This window comes from Vipera berus, assembly GCF_964194415.1.
Source record: "Vipera berus genome assembly, chromosome: 1".
Lineage (NCBI taxonomy): Eukaryota > Metazoa > Chordata > Lepidosauria > Squamata > Viperidae > Vipera > Vipera berus.
Window position 1 is genome coordinate 153037598 of NC_138202.1, and position 20986 is coordinate 153058583.

A 20986-nucleotide genomic window follows, 5' to 3' on the forward strand; every position below is an offset into this window, starting at 1 on the left:
TTACACGGGAGTATCAGGAGACTCCCATCACAACTTGCGTGGCTGCATTCTGCACCAGCTGAAGCCTCCGAGTGGTCCTCAAGGGCAGCCCCATGTAGAGAGCATTGCAGTAGTCTAACCGGGAGGTCATGAGCTCATGAGTGACTGTGCGTAGGGCATCTCGGTCCAGATAGGGCCGCAACTGGCGCACCAGGCGAACCTGGGCAAAAGCCCCCGTGGTCACGGCTCCTATATGATCTTCCAAACTGAGCCGTGAATCCAGGAGGACGCCCAAGTTGCGAGCCCTATCAACGGGGTAATTTAATTTAATTTAATTTAATTTATTAGATTTATATACCGCCCTTTCCCGAAGGACTCAGGGCGGTTTACAGGGTATTTTAAAATCATACCAATACAAATACAAAAGTTAAAAAACAATTAAAAAGATTAAATTATCCCTGAAAATAAAAGCCCCAGTTAAAAATTCTCAGCCTGGGCCGGAGAGCTCAAACAGCCAGGTCTTCAGGTCCCAGCGGAATGAACGCAGGTCAGGGGCAGTCCTGAGCTCCACGGGCAGCTGGTTCCAGAGGGCAGGTGCACCCACAGAGAAGGCCCTCCCCCTGGGTGTTATCTGCCGGCAATCTTTCACCGGCGGCACCCTGAGAAGACCCTCCCTGTGTGAGCGCACTGGACGAAGGGAACTTGATGCTGGCAGCAGGTGTTCCCTCAAATATCCCGGACCCAAGCCATTCAGGGCTTTATAGGTCATCACCAGCACCTTGAATCTCACCCAGAGGGCAACCGGAAGCCAATGCAGCTCGCAGAGTAAAGGTGTTACATGGGAGTATCGGGAAACCCCCATCACAACTCGCGCGGCCGCATTCTGCACCAGTTGAAGCCTCCGAGTGGTCCTCAAGGGCAGCCCCATGTAGAGAGCATTGCAGTAGTCTAACCGGGAGGTCACGAGCGCATGAGTGACTGTGCGTAGGGCATCTCGGTCCAGATAGGGCCGCAACTGGCGCACCAGGTGAACCTGGGCAAAAGCCCCCCTGGTCACGGCTCCTATATGATCTTCCAAACTGAGCCGTGAATCCAGGAGGAGGCCCAAGTTGCGAGCCCTATCAACGGGGGGTAACACCTCACCCCCCATAGTTAGAGATGGACAAAGCTGGTTCTCCCGAGATGCCGGTATGTACAGCCACTCAGTCTTGGTGGGATTGAGTCGAAGCCTGTTTCTCCCCATCCAAACCCGGACCGCCTCCAGGCAACGGGACATCACGTCGAGGGCATCACTGGGCTGGTTTTGGGGTGGAAAGAAAAAGCTGGGTATCATCAGCATACTTGCTTGGTTAATTCCCAGCCGTTTGGGTGTTGATGACCAGTGGAAATGAGACTGGGGATAAGAGGTAGGGCAATTTATCTGTGCATAAAAGCACCCCACTAAAAAGTCTTGGCTGCCTCTTTGCTGCAGTGTATGAGGGCTCACTTACAATCCTGCCATCAAAAGTAACTCAGATCCTTCCAAGCTTGTGCATATGCTTTCTCCCATCTGTGAAGTAGTCCTCCCTCAAGAGAACTGTTCCATTTCAAGCAATCAGTGATAATTCCTTGGTACTGGATAAATATGTAGATTTAAATTATTATTCCACAAGAAATATGTAAATAAGATGGCAAAGCAGTGAAAAAGAACTCTGGGCTTAATTGTTGGAGATGTTGGAAGTTTTGAAAATGATTTCATAACACAGACAACGCCATGGCGCTTAAATTCTGTCCACGTGCCAGAGCCATTTGCAAGAAAACAACTTTGTAAACACTATTGAAGACACACTGCACACTGCTACTGACAGATGGCTGTGAGATAGACATTAAAATGGTCACTTTAACAGTTTATGTTGGATTTGGTCACTGTTTTTGTTTCTAGATTGGTAATGGGAAAGCAAATGGGAAGAAAACGCAGTAATTTGAAATTCTCAGAATATGAAGCTGTGATATCAATTTGAACATGTTGTTTTGTGAATTACTCTTCATAACATTTAGAAAGGTATTATGGGGAGAACACAAATAAAATATGTTTGTGAACACCAGACAGTTAACTGTTAACATAAAGTAAATGACACAGATCAAAGAGAGAAAAAAATTCTTTTCAATAATTTGATGAACAGAGTAGCAAATCGGAACCATTTCTTCATGTGGATCTTTGCATTGTCAGTTCCAAAGATCACTCTAAAAGCTTGTTGGAAAGATTTCTGCATGATCACAGATGGTGTTTTAACCTGAAATCTGGTGTGATACGGGGGAAAGGATGGTAAAATCTTGTGAGATTTGAAGCAAAAGCACTAAAATCTTACAAGATTTGGCCATTTTCTGACATCTGAGATCCAGCCCATTTAATGCTTTATTTAGTTTATCAAGGCTACCTGTGATACCCTCAAAGACCTGCAGTCATTTGGGGCTTGTGTTCTACAACAACAACAACAACAACAACAACAACAACAACAACAATAATAATAATATATAATTATAGTATAATTGCATATATGTTATAATAATTTCTAATAATTCGAGAGAATTTCTAATTTGAGCATGTTAAACTAGGATTTTAAAAAAAAGATCTTGTGGTTGTAAAACGTTATTTTCATGATTGTGGACTATCATAAAAGCACTGTATCAAGCTAGTACCCAGGCCGTATCCCACCAGGCTCAAGGTTGACTCAGCCTTCCATCCTTCCGAGGTAGGTAAAACGAGGACCCAGATTGTTGGGGGCAATTAAGCTGACTTTGTAATAATGCCGCTTGGGGTGTGTGTGAAAGCCCCAACAAGCAGGCATATACATAGAATGAAGGCTACTGCTAAGCTTGTAAGCCGCCCTGAGTCTTCGGAGAAGGGCGGGATATAAATGGAATAAAAATAAAATAAAATAAAAAAGGAAGGACCAGGAATAAAGAGAACTTTTGCTATAATACTGTTGATTCCGTATTTTTGTATTTGCCTAGGCCAGGGGTAGGCAACCTCGGCTCTTTTATGACTCATGGACTTCAACTCCCAGAATTCCTCAGCCAGCATGGCTGAGGAATTCTGGGAGTTGAAGTCCATGAGTCATAAAAGAGCCGAGGTTGCCTGCCCCTGGCCTAGGCACAATACTCATATTGACATTCCCTCCATTAGCTGAACCTTCCTTTTTATTTTTCTCAGTGGTATTATTTAGTATTAATCTTTGGCACAGCAGGAACTTGAATGCAGCTAATAACAAATTGCTTTACTGTAATGTTGCACTCTCTTTGTGTGTATAGAATTCCTCCTTATTTTCTCAAAAAGCTAATACAATCCCTTTCAACCCCCGCCCACATAGTTATGGAATCGCTTTTCTGGTTACTGTTCTTGCATTACATAATGCTCCTAAGTGTTCTCACATTGGATTTTTGGGCAACAGGAAGTTCAATGCAATCAGTAGGTAACTCTTCTACCATAATGTTGCTCTTTCTTTCTTTTTGTTTACAAATCCTCTTTTTCTCAGAAAGCTAATACAAAATAATTGTTTCTGGAGAGAGAAAGAGAGAAAGATTAAAAGTCTTTCAACTGATTGCTTATTAACTCTGCAAGTACTTGTGGCCGGTATAATCTAATGAGAGATCTGTTATGCTTAATGCTAACAGTGTAACAGTGTCTCTATAAAGTAGCAGAGGCCTCCTGTGAATTTTTTTCCTGAATGTTTATGCATCCTACTGAGGAAAAGATTTTTCCTCAGAATGAGGCATTGTAGGAAAAGTGATGAGGAACGCTTTGTTGCAGTAGCAGCAAACACAATTTAAAGCATTAAAGTTTAACAACACATGTATGATGTGTTGAACTTTCAACAATATTGTTGCTTTTGTGACAGTGGAACTTGAGCAAGCTCTGTGTTGGGCCATTGGGTGTTTCCCAATGTGCTTCCCAACCTTGACAATTCCCAGAAGTGTGGGCTTGAATTCCCAGAATTCCCCAGACACATGTCATTGCTAAACATTCTGTGGAGTGGAAATCCACGGACGTTGTCTAGATCAGAGGTCCCCAACCTTTTGGTCACCAGGGACCAGTTCCGTGAAGAGAGGTTTTCTGTGGACTGGAGGGTGCATGATTTTGTATGCTGCCTGCATCTCGCGGATGGGGCTTTGCTTATTTCTGCGGCCCAGTTGCTGGCATGCCGTGGCCTGGTACTGGTCCACGGACTGGGAGTTGGGGACCCCTGGTCTAGATTACTCTAATGCCTTATTCTGTAAAAGGAAAACTTCATTGGATGCTTTATGTATTGCAGCAGCTGCCAGTCATGTTGCATTTTACAGTGGAACTGCTGTGGCGGCATAGACACGGTCATGGTAATCATGGAACAATAATTGTGGCCATGTGAGCAGTAGGTGAGGACACTGAGTGTATCTTTCTTGATTCCCATGGAAATGAATCATGGAGTTCCAGTGTGAGCCACCTGGCTCATTCTGGGCCATGGCAGAAGTGCCACATTGAAGAATCTTCCATATAAAATGTAATATTCTTCTATAACAAAAATAAAACTATTAATTTTGTAAAGCAAAATCACAATCTCATTTTCATTCATCAATTTAGTTAAAATTTTAAATAAGTAAAAATAACTGTACTCCTTTTCTCTGTAAGCTTGAATTATGATTCCCATTTTTTTTAAAAAATAGTCAGATCTTAGTCCTATTCGAATGAATCATGTTGGACAAACTCATTAACACCTTGGTTGAAGATTATTTGGATTGGAATTCACATTCTTAAGCTGCCTATGCAAGCGTTGTAAAATCAACAACCCTAAATAGACTTTGCACAGTACCAGAAACATTAGCTTTTTTGTAAGATATCAATATGACTAGGATAACATTTGCAGATTGTAGATTATATTTAGAGCACAAATATTTATTTTAGAGCTTTAATTGTTAAATTAGCTGTCAAGTCTTATAAAACCACAATTAAAGTTTTTATTGATTGGTAACTTCAATTAATTTATCAGAGTTTGTACCTGCACTAATACATGTTTATGCTAACTTGTCCTGTGGTTAATGATCTATGATGTATCAATGTGTCAGTGAAATGAAATGCTAGAAATCTTCACATCTCTTAGGGTCTCTCATTTCTCCTCCCCCCATTCTTCTTTTTCTTGTATGGTTTTTTTTTTTAATGATCAGGTTGACCTGCATTTCATGAAAAAAATCCCGCCTGGAGCTGAAGCTTCAAACATTTTGGTTGGTGAGCTTGAATTCTTGGACCGTGCCGTAGTCGCTTTTGTTAGATTGTCTCCTGCTATGTTGCTTTCAGGATTGACAGAAGTTCCAATCCCATCAAGGTAATTTATAACCATTGCTAAGAAAGAAATGTAATTATTCCAGCTTGGTTTATATTCTGCAGCTCACAGATAAAAAGAATAAGGGCCAATCAGGGAATAAGGGAAGACTTCTCTGAATAATGTTAAGGATTATATATTGCTCCAGAGCACAATTGCTAAGCACATTGAGTCTTCAGAGAAGGGCGGGATATAAATGGGATTAAAAAAAATGTGAAGACCACCTCACCACCCAAATTGGACAATATCATCAACGCTAGGCTCACAAGTTCTCTAACTAGTTTAGCAAAACTCCTGATTTGTATAGCAAACAACTGTAGCCAAAATGTGTTCCATCCACCTATGAGATAAGAAGTCATTGAAAACCAACATCACTGAGTACAGTTTGATGTATGCATAATTCTGCTTTGAAGGTTAAGCAGTCTCAAACTTTACCTAGGATCGCAGTAGTTTAATGCCCTGCAATAAAGTCAAAAGAAAGTCTACATTTCATAGACTATCCTCTCTCTCTTTTTCCTTTTTACAATTTTAAAAGTTTAAATCCATATGTGAAAATTCTATAAGAGTCTGAATGAAAAATTCCATTTAAATCTGATAGGAAAATGGGTTTTGTATTCATGATTAAGAGGGAATCAATGGTTGTACAAAGCTGGGAGGATGTTCATGAGCCTAAATAGAACATAATAAGCATTAACTATTCTAAAACACGGCAAAAAACCTTCTCAAACAGAAATGATTCTCACTTTGTTTTGTGTAACATTATGTATTGGTACAGTCAGTGCTTTTTTTGTAAAAGAAAAAGGTGCCGGAACTCACACATGTCATACAACTCGCCTTCCCTACCCTACAAGGTTCCATCCAAAAAAGGCGCCGGAACTCCGTTCTGGGCGTTCTATGAGAAAAAAAGCCCTGGGTACAGTTACAGCTTAATAATACATTAGGAAACCATTTTAATGTGTATACTTCTCTGTTTAGTTTTAAGAAACACATGAGCCCCAAACTACCAATTACCTCATCAGCAGGGAAAGTGTTTATAATTTCCTAAAAAAAATAACATGTTCTTGGGGTTTTTTAAAAAATGTTTTTGATGGTATATCATTGTTCAAAAGAAATTATTTTCCAACTTGTATAATACAAATTCAAGAGCAGTTAAAACGCAGACATAGTTTCTTCTAACTTGTGTTTGTTCAGATACTAGAATTATGTAAAATTAACATTAGCTGAATATTTTTGTGTTCTATTTTTCATAGATTTTTATTTATTCTTCTGGGACCCTCAGGAAAAGGTCAACAGTATCATGAGATTGGCAGATCAATTGGCACATTAATGACAGATGAGGTACTTATCTATTCACAGGCGTTGATTAAACCCATTGAAAGGTTACCTGTTTTAAAGTGCTTTGTATGAAAATTTACATCACCATGTCCATCTAAAATGCTTTAGTTTAATAACTAGCAGTTTCTTATTTCAACCTTCAGAGCCATTTAAATAGAAAGATTAAAAAAATCAGTATTTTGAATCACAGGGAACAAAACTGAAAATGAGCAGGAAAATAAATTTTATGATTTTTTGAGAAACAACTGTGTTTGGATTTTTTTTCTCCTTAGAAATAAAATCTCATGGAGTTCCTTCTTTCCTTCATAGGTATTTCATGATGTTGCATATAAAGCTAAGGACCGCAATGACTTAGTCGCTGGAATTGATGAGTTTCTTGATCAAGTGACAGTTCTCCCTCCAGGAGAATGGGACCCAACAATTCGCATAGAACCTCCCAAAAATGTTCCTTCTCAGGTATTTATTTAGTTTTATTTATCTTTTACATTTATATTCCTCATCTCTTCCAGTTGTGATACAATTACATAAGATACAATCTGTGCTCTGCATCATTTACCTTGCTTATACTGTAGATCATTGGCATCTCAAAGAGTTTTTTCCCCATGACTTTTCAGTACATATACAACGTATATGTCATGTATAAATCAATAAAGATTCCTTGGTGGAGCAGTGGGTTAATGCCTCCTTAAGTAACACCAGCTGCCTGCAATTAGTGCAGGTTCGCATCCCACCAGGCTCAAGGTTGACTCAGCCTTCCATCCTTCCGAGGTAGGTAAAATGAGGACCCAGATTGTTGGGGGCAATTAAGCTGACTTTGTAATAATGCTGATTGGGGTGTGTGTGAAAGCCCTAATAAGCAGGCATATACATAGAATGAAGGCTACTGCTAAGCTTGTAAGCCGCCCTGAGTCTTCGGAGAAGGGCGGGATATAAATGGAATTTTAAAAAAAAGATTCTGTTCTGTTCTGTTCTGTTCTACTCTACTCTATTCTGCTCTATTCTTCAGCTTGTATGATTCAGTAAAAGTCTGAGCATGACTTTGTCATTGTATTTTTTTTATTGTAAATAAATTTTACCAGGCAGACAGACACAGCAAGAGATTCCAGAAAGAGGTACAACAGTAGCACACATACGGCAGTAACATGTCCTTGAGTCTTAATAGTAAATCAGCAGGAATATGGACCTTCTCTGTCTTGACTTGGACTTCATTGCACTTGAACAGTCTCAGCAATGTAACAGGTGTGGTGGATACAGCATCCCACAAACCCACAGGAGAAAGATGGCTGAATATAGTCCTTTTTGTTTTTGTTTTTGATTTTTAATCTCTGGTGCTGAAGACTGGCAGAATGTTGTTGTTATTATTAAGGAGGCTCAAGTTGTAGCACTTTTCAAGACGCTTCTCTCAGATTTTGCTTGGCATCTCCAAATGCTAGAAGTCCTATTAAATAAGTTACTTTGATGACTTTCATTTGTGAAAGCTGCCTATCAAAGGAAGCTAGACATGACATTTCTAACTTACCTTGACAGCCCACAATTTGGAATGGAAAACAAATTCAAAACAGACACATCCATTTTTTTTCATTTAGGAGAAACGTAAAATTCCAGGTGTACCAAATGGAACTGCTGCTCATGGAGATCCAGAGCCACTTGGGGGACATTCGGGGCCAGAATTACAACGTACTGGAAAGTTAGTAGTAAGATAGTAGTTTTATTTGTATACATACACATATAGATATCCATTCATACACACACGTACAAAGACATGTAAGACTCTTTTTAAAAAATATGATCTAGCACCCACCTAAAGGTCAATAGGTGTTCTGATACCCACATATAAATGATGGTTAAAATGAATAGGCTGTCCCATTTATTTAAAACCAATACTTACGTAAATGTACTTTTTCTAGTAAAATGGATGAGATTCGTCTCGCTGAGCTTGTCGATCAGAAGGTCGGCAATTTGGCTGGTCGAATCCCGAGCACCGCGTAACAGAGTGAGCGCCTGTTACTCGTCCCAGCTTCTGCCAACCTAGCAGTTCGAAAGCACGTAAAAATGCAAGTAGAAAAATAGGGACCACTCCAGTGGGAAGGTAACAGCGTTCCGTGCGCCTTTGGCATCTAGTCATGCCGGCCACATGACCACGGAGACGTCCTCGGACAAGCGCTGGCTCTTCGGCTTTGAAACGGAGATGAGCACCAGCCCCTAGAGTCGGAAACGACTAGCACGAATGTGCGGGGGAACCTTTACCTTTACCTAATAATTACTCAATTGGGATGCATTATATAATATTGCTATAACTGAAGTTCCAATGATTTGGAATTCCTACAAAATTGTTCATCTCAATTAATACTGAAAACCTGGTTAGGTGAACGCTTTGGCTTTCTCTCAAGCAAAGGCACTAAACTTCCCACTTGAAGGATCAGTTCGCTGTATTCTCTTGTGGGGCCTAGTTGCAATTTTGAAGATCTCTCCATGCCATGGATGGCTGTATTTGTAAATGAACAGGCAGTCCTCTTGTCAGGATTGCTGCCAAAATGAAGTGGCCATAGTTCTGCTTTCTCTAATATCTCGGAGGCAAGTAACCCGTTGATGTACTACTGGTTAAGGCTTCAGGCTAAAAACAGGGAGATGGTGAGCTGGGGAGCTCTTGTCTATTTCATACCTCATTTTAAAAGTGAATGCAAATAGCACATTACATTGAATTCGTGTAAGTATATGTTTCTGCTTAAAACAACAACAAAAAACCCCCCATTATCACATTTTAGTGATATTCTTTCTTTTTTCATTCTCTTTAGGCTCTTTGGGGGCTTGGTTTTAGATATCAAGAGGAAAGTGCCATTCTTTTTGAGTGACTTCACCGATGCATTCAGCTTGCAGTGTCTAGCATCTTTTCTATTTCTCTATTGTGCTTGTATGTCTCCTGTTATCACATTTGGCGGCTTGCTGGGAGAAGCAACAGACGGTCGTATAGTATGTGTTGCAATTGGATTTGCAGTCTTGCCATATCTATTTGTCCCTATCCCTATCCCAATAAATAAAATGTTCTGGGTTGCATTTTCTAAGGATCAGTTCCCAAGTCACAGCTCTAACTTTTCAATTCTGCTTTTTTTTTCTAAATACACAGAGTGCAATAGAATCTTTGTTTGGTGCATCGATGACTGGAATAGCCTACTCATTGTTTGGTGGGCAGCCTCTGACCATATTAGGTAGCACAGGACCAGTTTTGGTGTTTGAAAAGATATTATACAAGTTTTGCAAGTAAGTGTTCCGTGTTCCTCCTTTTTGAGTTTCATCATTTCTGCCTTCCCTTGAACAAGCCTCTTGGAAAAACTCAAAAAGATGTGCTAAATCTTTTGATATGTTTAATATCATTTCTAAAAGACTACTGTTGGATTGGTATTAGCACTGGAGTAGAGCCATGTGCCTTGCCCATAGCTCGAGTAATCAGGGACGATGGGAACTATTTTTAAGTACCATCTAAAAAATTCCTGAGTGTCTTTGAGCTTCTATGAATCGTGGTGGTGCAGTAGTGAGAATGCAGTATTGCAGGCTACTTCTACTGACTGCCAGCTGTCTGCAGTTCGATTCTGACAGGCTCAAGGTTGACTCAGCTTTCCATCCTTCCGAGGTCAGTAAAAGGAAGACACAGATTGTTGGGGACAATATGCAGATTCTGTAAACCGCTTAAGAGAGGGCTGTAAAGCACTGTGAAGCAGTATATAAGTGCTATTGCTATCTACAAAATAGCATTAAGAGAGGTTAATTTAAGGCCAAAGTACTGCAGATCAGATAGACAAAGAAAAAAACAACATGGCAGCATCCTTAAAATGTTACATTCCCTGGCCAATTTAGAGTGGTCCTAGAGTTATTTGCCTATCTTGATAGTTTATGCCCAAATTCTTGATCATTTGGGATTGTGCCTAATTAAGCATTTGTTTTATTTTATATATTTGGATATCATTTTTCTTTAAAATGGATTCCAAGTGCTTCTCCTGAGTGAGGGGAATGTGTGAAGCACAAGTCCTTGAATCATAACATAAAATAGCATTGTATTTATATATTTGTTGACTCATGTACTTATTGCCCCTCCTATTATGAACAATAATAAATAAAATCCAGTAATAAAATCATGGACTCTTCAAGAGCAGAATGGAAGCCTTTTTATTTTTGAGATTTGCAAGCAAATCTAGGAATTTGCCTTCAAGGCAATGCCACAACTATAAGCCAGTAAAATCAGTCTTATTACTGAAATAGGTTTTATGGCTTAGCATTGGCAAATGACAACAAGTAGTTATAGCCTTTGCTATGCTTTCCAAAAAAAGCTATTTTGTAGAATAATTGATTGTCTAGAGACCACATGGAATTCCTAAATCTATGTCTTCTCATTTGACCACCGCAGTAATATTTTAAAAAATCTATTCATAGGGAATACGAACTGTCTTACCTTTCTTTGAGAGCGAGCATTGGTTTATGGACTGCAACTCTGTGTCTCATTCTCGTTGCGACTGATGCAAGTTCTTTGGTGTGCTACATAACTCGGTTTACGGAAGAAGCCTTTGCATCTCTTATCTGCATCATTTTCATTTATGAGGCCTTAGAAAAGCTCTATCATCTCAGAGAAACATATCCAATCAACATGCATAATAACTTGGAACTCCTTACACAATACTCGTAAGTAAGATTTTCTTCATTAATCATTGCTGATGTTAATTGCCAAAGGGAGAGTTTCTACTATGAGACTTAGAAGGAGATGCCCAGTAGGAAGAGAAATTTGCTATGAACTTGTCAAGGTCACCAAGATCACATTGGTATCTGTTGTTTGTCAATATTTTAATTAAATTTTAAATAAACGAGGCACAGCAGAAGGCTTCCAGTGATATGGACTCATTATCTCCCCTTTTGTTATTATCATACCTATTAATTTTGAAGTTGCACTATATACTGTTTCTATACTGTTTCTCCAGTTCATACTGTATAAATAAAGAAATCATTACAAATTCAAAGAAGGGTAAACTGATGTTTTCCAAAAGAAAATTTATTTCATGAATATATGAAGGGAAAAGGAAATCCGGGGACCCGGGTCGATAGAGTTGTCCTGAACCAGCCAGGCAGCCTCGTCTCCGAAAAAGAACTCCCGTGAGCACTGCCCGCTGAACTTTTATTCACCTCCAACATTACAAAAACTACATCAATCTCATACAACGTAGGATACATAGAAATAATTGGATTACTCAGGTGCCTATGAGATCACACAAAAACAAGGTACCATAAGATGTATGTGAAGGCTTTATCACAGCGTTTCCCAAACCTCCCACATGCCAGCCCCCCTGTGAGCCAGGAGAGTGTGCTCTCACTGAAACCAACAGGGAGGCCCATTAGGGGGGTCTGGAAAGGCTGAAGGGTGAGAAACCAAATTCTTGAGAGACCAAATTCTGGCCGTTCCCACAAATGTAAGCTTTAAAGTAGTAACTAATAGATAGGATAGGGCTGGTTTTATTTTATTTTTTAAAAAGAAATGTCTGTGTGCAGGCCAAAATTCTCCTTTTCAGTTAAGAGCTACTATGCTGCCTCTTGATAGCCACAAACTTTCGGCAACTCAGATACTCTGCAACATAAGCCCTTCAGCAAAACCATTCTGAATCAATTAAAATGTTCATCTAACCCTAAATTAATTTTACTCAGTTATCTTTGAATTAAATGAACATCTAGCCAGCTCATTTGGTAGAACTAAGTTTATGCTAACTTAGTCTACTGTATATCTTAGACTTAATGCTAAAAATCTAGTTTGTAGTTAAACTGTGTTGTGTCCTTTCCATGGGTTTTCTCTGAAAATAATGTGGACCCTGCAGTTAGTGTAGAATGCTGTGAAGTATTGCCTGAATAACTTGTAGATACCTTTATAGGAGCTGTCCAGGCTGCCTATGTGTTTGCTAGTGGTTGGATTTTTAAGATTTTAGTAATAACATTTCAGAGGCCCTTGGTACTTGAAAGGGGGCCTTCTCCAATACATAAAAATATTTAGGATAGAGTGCCCTCAGCACCCTAGCTAGGAAAAGGGGCATTGTGAAGAGAATGCACTAGTGGACCTTCTTTGTCATGGTTTCTATCAGCCTGACTAGGTAGACCAGGCTAAGAAACGAACTCCTTAGGAAGGCCAAAGCTACTATTATTGGATGTAATAATATGACCTTTCAAGTCTAATTACGCTATGCTCTATCTCCTTCCCTTTCTTATACACTTGTGAATTAATGAGGTTTCTTTTGAACCATTTGTGAAAGCTATTTTGTGGGCTTAATATATGATTTTCCCCTTATCATCTTGGTGACAGAGCTCATCTATTTCTGTCAATGTCATCTTCCTCTCTACAGCTTTGGAATACTGTTTCCTCAACTATAACACTGCTTGGGTTTGGTGCCAAGGAAAGGCTGGCTGTTTTACTTTTATGCTAGAATTTCACAACTGCAGCCCACTATTGTATCTTATTGTATTGTATCTTATAAATGTTGGTGGCATATCGAGGTGTGATTGTAATTATCTGTGGCGGGAAAGGTTGCGCGTGCTACCATTTAAAATAACTTGCATTCAGATGCAACTGGTAGAGAATGAAAATGTTCCTACTGTCAGAATCCCATTGAATTGGGATGAAGGAATGAAGGGATGAAAGGAGCTGAGCCATAACAGAGGCAGAAAGTTACTGAACTACAACTCCCATAGTTCCTTCACATTGACTGTGCTGGATAAACTTGATAGGAGCTGAAATTCAAAGCATCTAGTAGAGGCTATTCCACTTTGGTGAAAGAGAAGATGGCGAAGTGGACAATGAGAATGGGATTAGTGAGGGAGCATCAAGATGATGGATGGGATCCAGTGGTTAATTTGCTAATATGCTTATCCACAATTTTGTAGTGAAGTTTGCCTCAGTGTTCTGAAAGCTGTTCAATCCTTTGTTTTTCGTATACTGTAGGTCAGACATGTCAAACACAAGGCCCGGGGGCCGGATCCGGCCCGCGAAGAGGTTTCATGCGGCCCACGAAGCCATCCTGGAAACAGTGAGGGAACGGCCCCCACTGCCTTGGCCCTGGCCCAGAGACCCTCCTTCTGCCAGAGACCCTCAGATCTGTCCCACTCCTGCCCAGGCCCCCATAGGCACCCTTGATGCGAACGATGTAGAGCTGGCCACGCCCACCCAGTAGGCCATATGCACTCTAGCCACGCCCACCCTGGCCATATCCACCTGGCCCCCTGAGGGTAACCGCAATGCTGATCCGGCCCTCAATGAAATTGAGTTTGACACCCCTGCTGTAGGTCCTTATCCTGAAATTCTTTCTAGAATAGTTAATTATATGGTTAAGTATTTCTAAGGAAATCAACATAGGTATTTTCAGGGCAATTGTAAATGATGTATGAGTCTGCTTATGAGTTGGCACAGTAATAAATTCTGAAAGATCTCTTCAGTTTTAAATCTTTATCAGTCTCTTACTTGTCAGGGATAACAAATGAAATTGTCTGGTGGTTTTTTGTTTTTTGTTTTGCTAGCCAATATCATTAGTAAATATACACACCTGCTCATTTTGTCTTGTTCCACTTCTTTAGCTCCATACATATTTAAAAGCTCTCTCACATTCGAAATAACCCCCAACCTCCCCAAACATATTATATATGGACTTTGTAATTGGCCAAAATATCACTTTACTGATGGGTAGCTGATGAATAAAAAGGCATCATATATTTTCCAAAGCTGAATATCTAATCATATGGTTGCAACTTTCTGAGTACTTATTAAAAGTCAGTCCAATGAATATCAATAATTTTTCATTTCTCAGTGGACATGTATAGAAAATAAGTATATTTATATAGAGGTTCTTGTGGGAAAATGAATTAAAGGGTATATATGGAGTTTATACCCCTCTGTAATAGTCCTTTGGCTTGTGTGAATAGTTGTGTAAAATCTGTCCTTAGTACAAGAATGCCTTGTGTGTGTCTGTGTGTATTTGTGTCTGTGTGTATTTCTGTGTGATACTTTATTACCGGGTATAAAAATAGGCCTTCCTTGAATGTTGAATGATATCTTTGCATTTACCTCATAATGGATTATACTATAGATACTTGGAAGGGAGGCGGTGGCTTAGTGGGTTAGGACGCTGAGCTTGTCGATCAGAAGGTCAACAGTTTGGCGGGTCGAATCCTGAGTGCCGCGTAACAGAGTGAGCGCCTGTTACTCGTCCCAGCTTCTGCCAACCTAGCAGTTCGAAAGCACGTAAAAATGCAAGTAGAAAAATAGGGACCACTACGGTGGGAAGGTTACAGCGTTCCATGCGCCTTTGGTGTCTAGTCATGCCGGCCACATGACCACGGAGACGTCCCTGGAGAAGCACTGGCTCTTCGGCTTTGAAACGGAGATGAGCACCGGCCCCTAGAGTCGGAAACGACTAGCACGCATGTGCGGGGGAACCTTTACCTTTACCTTTTATAGATACTTATCTACAAATACCCCTTCATGGATTACTGCCTTGTCGTGGTGAAGGGGCTTGTGTAATTCAATGAAGCTATGAGCTATGCTGTGCAGGGCCACCCAAGACCGAAAGGTCATAGCAGAGAGTTCTGACAAAACGTGATCCACTGGAGAAGGAAATGGCAACCCACTCCAGTATCTTTGCCATGAAAACCCTATAGACAGTACCAAAAGGCAAAACGATATGACGCTGGAAGATGAGCCCCTCAGGTCGGAAGGTGTCCAATATGCTACTGGGGAAGAGCAGAGGGCTAGTACTAGTAGCATCAGAAAGAATGAAGCAACTGGGCCAAAGCCGAAAGGACGCTCAGCTGTGGATGTGTCTGGTGGTGAAAGGAAAGTCCGATGCTGTAAAGATTTTTTCTCCATAGGAACCTGGAATGTAAGATCCATGAATCAAGGCAAGCTGGACGTGGTCAAACAAGAGATGACAAGACTGAACATCGACATCTTAGGTATCAGTAAACTAAAATGGACAGGAATGGGTGAATTTAATTCAGATGACCATCAGGTATACTACTGCGGGCAAGAATCCCTCAGAAGAAATGGAGTAGCCTTCATAGTCAATAAAAGAGTAGGAAAAGCAATACTGGGATACAACCCTCAAAATGACAGAATGATCTCAGTTCGAATCCAAGGCAAACCATTCAATATTACAGTAGTCCAAGTCTATACCTCAACCACCAGTGCTGAAGAGGATGAAATTGACCAGTTCTATGAAGCCCTACAGCACCTTATAGAACTAACACCAAAAAATGATGTCCTTATCATCATGGGGGATTGAAATGCTAAAGTAGGAAGCCAAAAGATAACTGGAATAACAGGCAAGTTTGGCCTTGGAGTACAAAATGAAGCAGGGCACAGGCTGATAGAATTTTGTCAAGAGAATACGATGGTCATAGCAAAAACTCTTTTCCAACAACCCAAGAGATGGCTCTACACATGGACATCACCAGATGGTCAACACAGAAATCAGATTGACTATATGCTCTGCAGCCAAAGATGGAGAAGCTCTATACAGTCAGTAAAAACAAGACCAGGAGCTGACTGTGGCTCAGACCATGAGCTTCTCATTGCAAAGTTTAGGCTTAAACTGAAGAAAGTAAGGAAAAGCACTAGGCCACTCAGGTATGAATTAAATCATATCCCTGTTGAATATACAGTAGAGGTGACAAATAGATTTAAGGAATTAGATCTGATAGACAGAGTGCCTGAAGAACTATGGACAGAGGTTCGCAACATTGTACAAGAGGTAGCAACCAAAACCATCCCAAAGAAAAAGAAATGCAAGAAAGCAAAATGGCTGTCTGAGGAAGCTTTGCAAATAGCTGAGGAAAGGAGGGAAGTGAAAGGCAAGGGAGAAAAAGAAAGATACGCCCAATTGAATGCAGAATTCCAGAGAATAGCTAGAAGAGATAAGAATGCCTTCTTAAATGAACAGTGCAAAGAAATAGAAGAAAACAATAGAATAGGGAGGACCAGAGATCTTTTCAAGAAAATTGGTGAGATGAAGGGAACGTTTAATGCAAAAATGGGCATGATAAAAGACCAAAATGGCAGGGACCTAACAGAGGCAGAAGAGATTAAGAAGAGGTGGCAAAATTACACAGAAGAACTATACAAGAATGAGCTTAACATCCCTGATAATCACAATGAGGTGGTCACTGACCTTGAGCCAGACATCCTAGAATGTGAAGTGAAGTGGGCCTTAGAAAAGCTGAGCAACAACAAAGCTAGTGGAGGTGACAGTATTCCAGCTGAGCTATTCAAAATCTTAAAAGACGATGCAGTAAAAGTGCTACACTCAATTTGCCAGCAAATTTGGAAAACTCAACAGTGGCCACAGGATTGGAAAAGATCAGTTTACATTCCAATTCCAAAGAAAGGCAGTGCCAAAGAATGTTCAAACTATTGCACCATTGCACTCATTTCACATGATAGTAAAGTTATGCTTAAAATCCTACAAGCTAGACTTTGGCAGTATGTGGATCGAGAACTACCAGAAGTACAGGCAGGATTTCGAAGAGACAGAGGAACTAGAGATTAAATTGCCAACATACGCTGGATCATGGAGAAAGCTAGAGAGTTCCAGAAAAACATCTACTTCTGCTTCATTGACTATGCTAAAGCCTTTGATTGTGTGGATCATAACAAACTGTGGCAAGTTCTTAAAGAGATGGGCGTACCAGACCATCTTATTTGTCTCTTGAGGAACCTATATGTGGGCCAAGAAACAACAGTGAGAACTGGACACGGAACCACGGATTGGTTCAAAATTGGGAAAGGAGTCCGGCAAGGCTGTATACTGTCGCCCTGCCTATTTAACTTATATGCAGAGCACATCATGAGAAAGGCAGGGCTAGATGAATCAAAAGTTGGAATTAAGATTGCCAGAAGAAATATCAACAACCTAAGATATGCAGATGATACCACTCTAATGGCAGAAAGTGAAGAAGAACTAAAGAGCCTCTTGTTGCGGGTGAAGAAGGAGAGTGCAAAACCTGGGTTGAAACTTAACATTAAGAAAACCAAGATCATGGCATCCGGCCCTCTCAATTCCTGGCAAATAGATGGGGAAGGAATGGAGGTAGTGACAGATTTTATTTTCCTGGGCTCCAAGATCACTGCAGATGGGGACTGTAGCCAAGAAATTAAAAGACGCTTGCTCCTTGGGAGGAACGCCATGGCAAATCTAGATAGCACACTAAAAAGCAGAGATATCACCCTGTCAACAAAAGTGTGTATAGTCAAGGCTGTGGTCTTCCCAGCTGCAATGTATGGCAGTGAAAGTTGGACCATAAAAAAGGCTGAGCGCCAAAGAATTGAGGCCTTTGAACTGTGGTGCTGGAGAAGACTCCTGCGAGTCCCTTGGACTGCAAGGCGATCAAACCGGTCAGTCCTAGAGAAGATCAACCCTGACTGCTCTTTAGAAGGCCAGATCCTGAAGCTAAAACTCAAATACTTTGGCCACCTAATGAGAAGGAAGGACTCACTGGAGAAGAGCCTAATGCTGGGAAAGATTGAGGGCAATAGAAGAAGGGGACGACAGAGAATGAGGTGGCTGGATGGAGTCACTGAAGCAGTGGGCATGGGCTTAAATGGATTCCAGAAGATGGTAGAGGACAGGAAGGCCTGGAGGAACATTGTCCATAGGGTCGCGATGGGTCGGACACGACTTCACAGCTAACAACAACAACAACAATCTACAAATAAATCTATAAAACGTATATGCTACATTTCCCTTTTGTTATTAAAAGGGTTTTTAGACTGCAGTGTTATAAGCGCCTACCACAGGGCCAGGTGGCATTTTGGTAACCACACACACATTTTCTTTTTAGGGTCCAATGGCCACAGCAGTAAAGTTGACAGGGTTGTGGGCTTCCTTCTGGCAACTGAAGTTTTGTCATTGAATGATTTGCTCCCATAGTTTTATACTGGTATGGAATCCTCGAGAACAGCAATGGCTGCTTATATTCGCATTGAAATGTTGGATATCCGCCTCTGCTGAGAAGCCCCGCCCCTTTTTTGCTGTGTGTTCTTTAAGTGCTGACAGGGTGGGAGAAAAATGAAGGCAAATTTTCAAAATAAAATGTGACTCTTTATCTCTCTTTTTTTAAAAAGGATAACTTTTTGAAATCATTTTTAAATGCTGCCAGTTTTTTTTAATTATGTGTTATCCCTGCGAGGTAGTCCATAAAAGAAGCACAACCAAGAGTACAAGCTCTATTTTTCATTGTAAGGCTACATTAACAGAATCTTGCAAGACTGAATGCATTTCTCCTCTTTCCTTTTACTAGGGTGTGGCCCTTCTGAAATATTTTCCATGCCATCCCCCCTTCTATGTGTTAGTTAAGGCATCTTTATGTGCCAATTGTCTGGTCTGTAGCTCTTCTTCCTATCTCCCAAGGTCATCCCCATATGCCGTGACTTCAGTTTTCTCTAGATAATATTCAAAAATTGATTCACTAATTTCATCTTTACTTTGGCAGTTCTATTCTGTACTTCAAAAGGGATGAATTGATGTTTTCTAACAAAAAAGAAAAACTAATTCTTTACCAGACGTCCCTTGATTATTAACAGATTATACTGAATAATTTCAAAGAGCTTTGGCATGGCGGTATGCATATGACAATCTGTCCGTGGCATACATTTAAGAATTGGGAGCATAATATCCCACTGTGAAAGTTGTTTAAGGTGCCAAGTTCATGTCATTCTGATGAATAACTATGCTTGGTTCTTTTAGTTAAAGGATGCTGCTATTACTTATCTGTTTGTTTGTTTTATTTTGGGGTTTAGTCATATTTAAAACCTGTAAACTCCAACTATCTCTGAATACTAAGTATGAATGAGGGGACTTAGCAACAAAGGTTTTTGCAAGTAGGCCTCACAACCATCAGCTCTCTAAATGTAGACTCCAGTTCAGCTTCTCAGGCACTAGTTACTGAGTCTGAAAGAGGCTTCTACTCACATTTGACTAAATGCCTTCGAAACATTAGCGAAAAGGGAACCTGAATATGTTCTTTTACCAGATGGGGAAATTTGATCGATGGTGCCTGATTGGAGAGAGGATTCAGATAAGCGCACAACTATTTCTATATGTAGCCACTTCCCTAATGAAGCCAAATGTACCATCTCTTATGAACATGGTCAGCAGGCACACTGATGTGGAAGGAATCTGGACACCATCTATCATGCTTCTGCTAACCCCTCATACACTCACTGGACATCCTGATACTTTGCAGTCATCAAGGGACATGAAGCATTAAAATAAAATACTCCTACACTCAATCTGAACCTGAAAGCTGTGTGCCTTTACTATGGGATGGTTGTTGTTGTCAGTTGCGAAGTCGTGTCCGACCCATCGTGACCCCATGGACAATGTTCTTCCAGGCCTTCCTGTCCTCTACCATCTTCTGGAGTCCATTTAAGCTCACGCCTACTGCTTCAGTGACTCCATCCAGCCACCTCATTCTCTGTCGTCCCCTTCTTCTCTTGCCCTCAACCTTTCCTAGCATTAGGCTCTTCTCCAGTGAGTCCTTCCTTCTCATTAGGTGGTCAAAGTATTTGAGCTTCAGCTTCAGGATCTGGCCTTCTAAAGAGCAGTCAGGGTTGATCTCCTCTAGGACTGACCAGTTTGATCGCCTTGAAGTCCAAGGAACTCGCAGGAGTCTTCTCCAGCACCATAGTTCAAAGGCCTCAATTCTTTGGCGCTCAGCCTTTCTTATGGTCCAACTTTCACAGCCATACATTGCAACTGGGAAGACCATAGCCTTGACTATATGTATGGGATGTTAACTGGTGTCAAATGACAACTAAGACAATGTTTCATTTCTTTCCTTCCTTCCTTCCTTCCTTCCTTCCTTCCTTCCTTCCTTCCTTCCTTCCTTCCTTCCTTCCTTCCTTCCTCCTTCCTTCCTTCCTTCCTTCCTTCCTTCCTTCCTTCCTTCCTTCCTTCCTTCCTTCCTTCCTTCCTTCCTTCCTTCCTTCCTTCCTTCCTTCCTTCCTTCTTCATGGTAGTCCCTTTTCAAGCCTACGTGTAAACATTGATGTAGACATAGTTTCCATCAAGTCTGTAAAACGGATAAAAGCTAATTTATTTTAAGAGAAGGAGACAGAAGCCAACTGTGAGCATTTCTCCTGGATAGCAGCAATGTGGTACTGAAATCTTATGGACAGCAGCACGTATTTAAACTTTTTACTCTAAATAAAACAATAGAAAACCAACAAAAACAGTCTAAGTTAGAAGAACACCGTACATCACGCACACGCACAAACATATAAACATGCACACCCATATGCTAACATATGTACACATGTAGTTAAGCAC

At 40.7% G+C, this 20986-nt stretch overlaps 1 protein-coding gene across 2 annotated transcripts in view; it reads left to right on the forward strand.

The window, feature by feature from the left end:
- The window catches only part of SLC4A10 (solute carrier family 4 member 10), a gene marked incomplete at its 3' end in the record, with an annotated part of 132169 nt that overhangs the window by 76736 nt on the left and 34447 nt on the right, over positions 1 to 20986 (forward strand). For both annotated transcript variants that reach the window (XM_081315154.1, XM_081315155.1), the window contains 7 exons: positions 5158 to 5315; positions 6563 to 6650; positions 6957 to 7103; positions 8234 to 8334; positions 9443 to 9617; positions 9772 to 9905; positions 11073 to 11318. In XM_081315154.1, the coding sequence (XP_081171280.1) occupies positions 5158 to 5315; positions 6563 to 6650; positions 6957 to 7103; positions 8234 to 8334; positions 9443 to 9617; positions 9772 to 9905; positions 11073 to 11318 (1049 nt within the window). The remainder of the gene's footprint in view (positions 1 to 5157; positions 5316 to 6562; positions 6651 to 6956; positions 7104 to 8233; positions 8335 to 9442; positions 9618 to 9771; positions 9906 to 11072; positions 11319 to 20986) is intronic.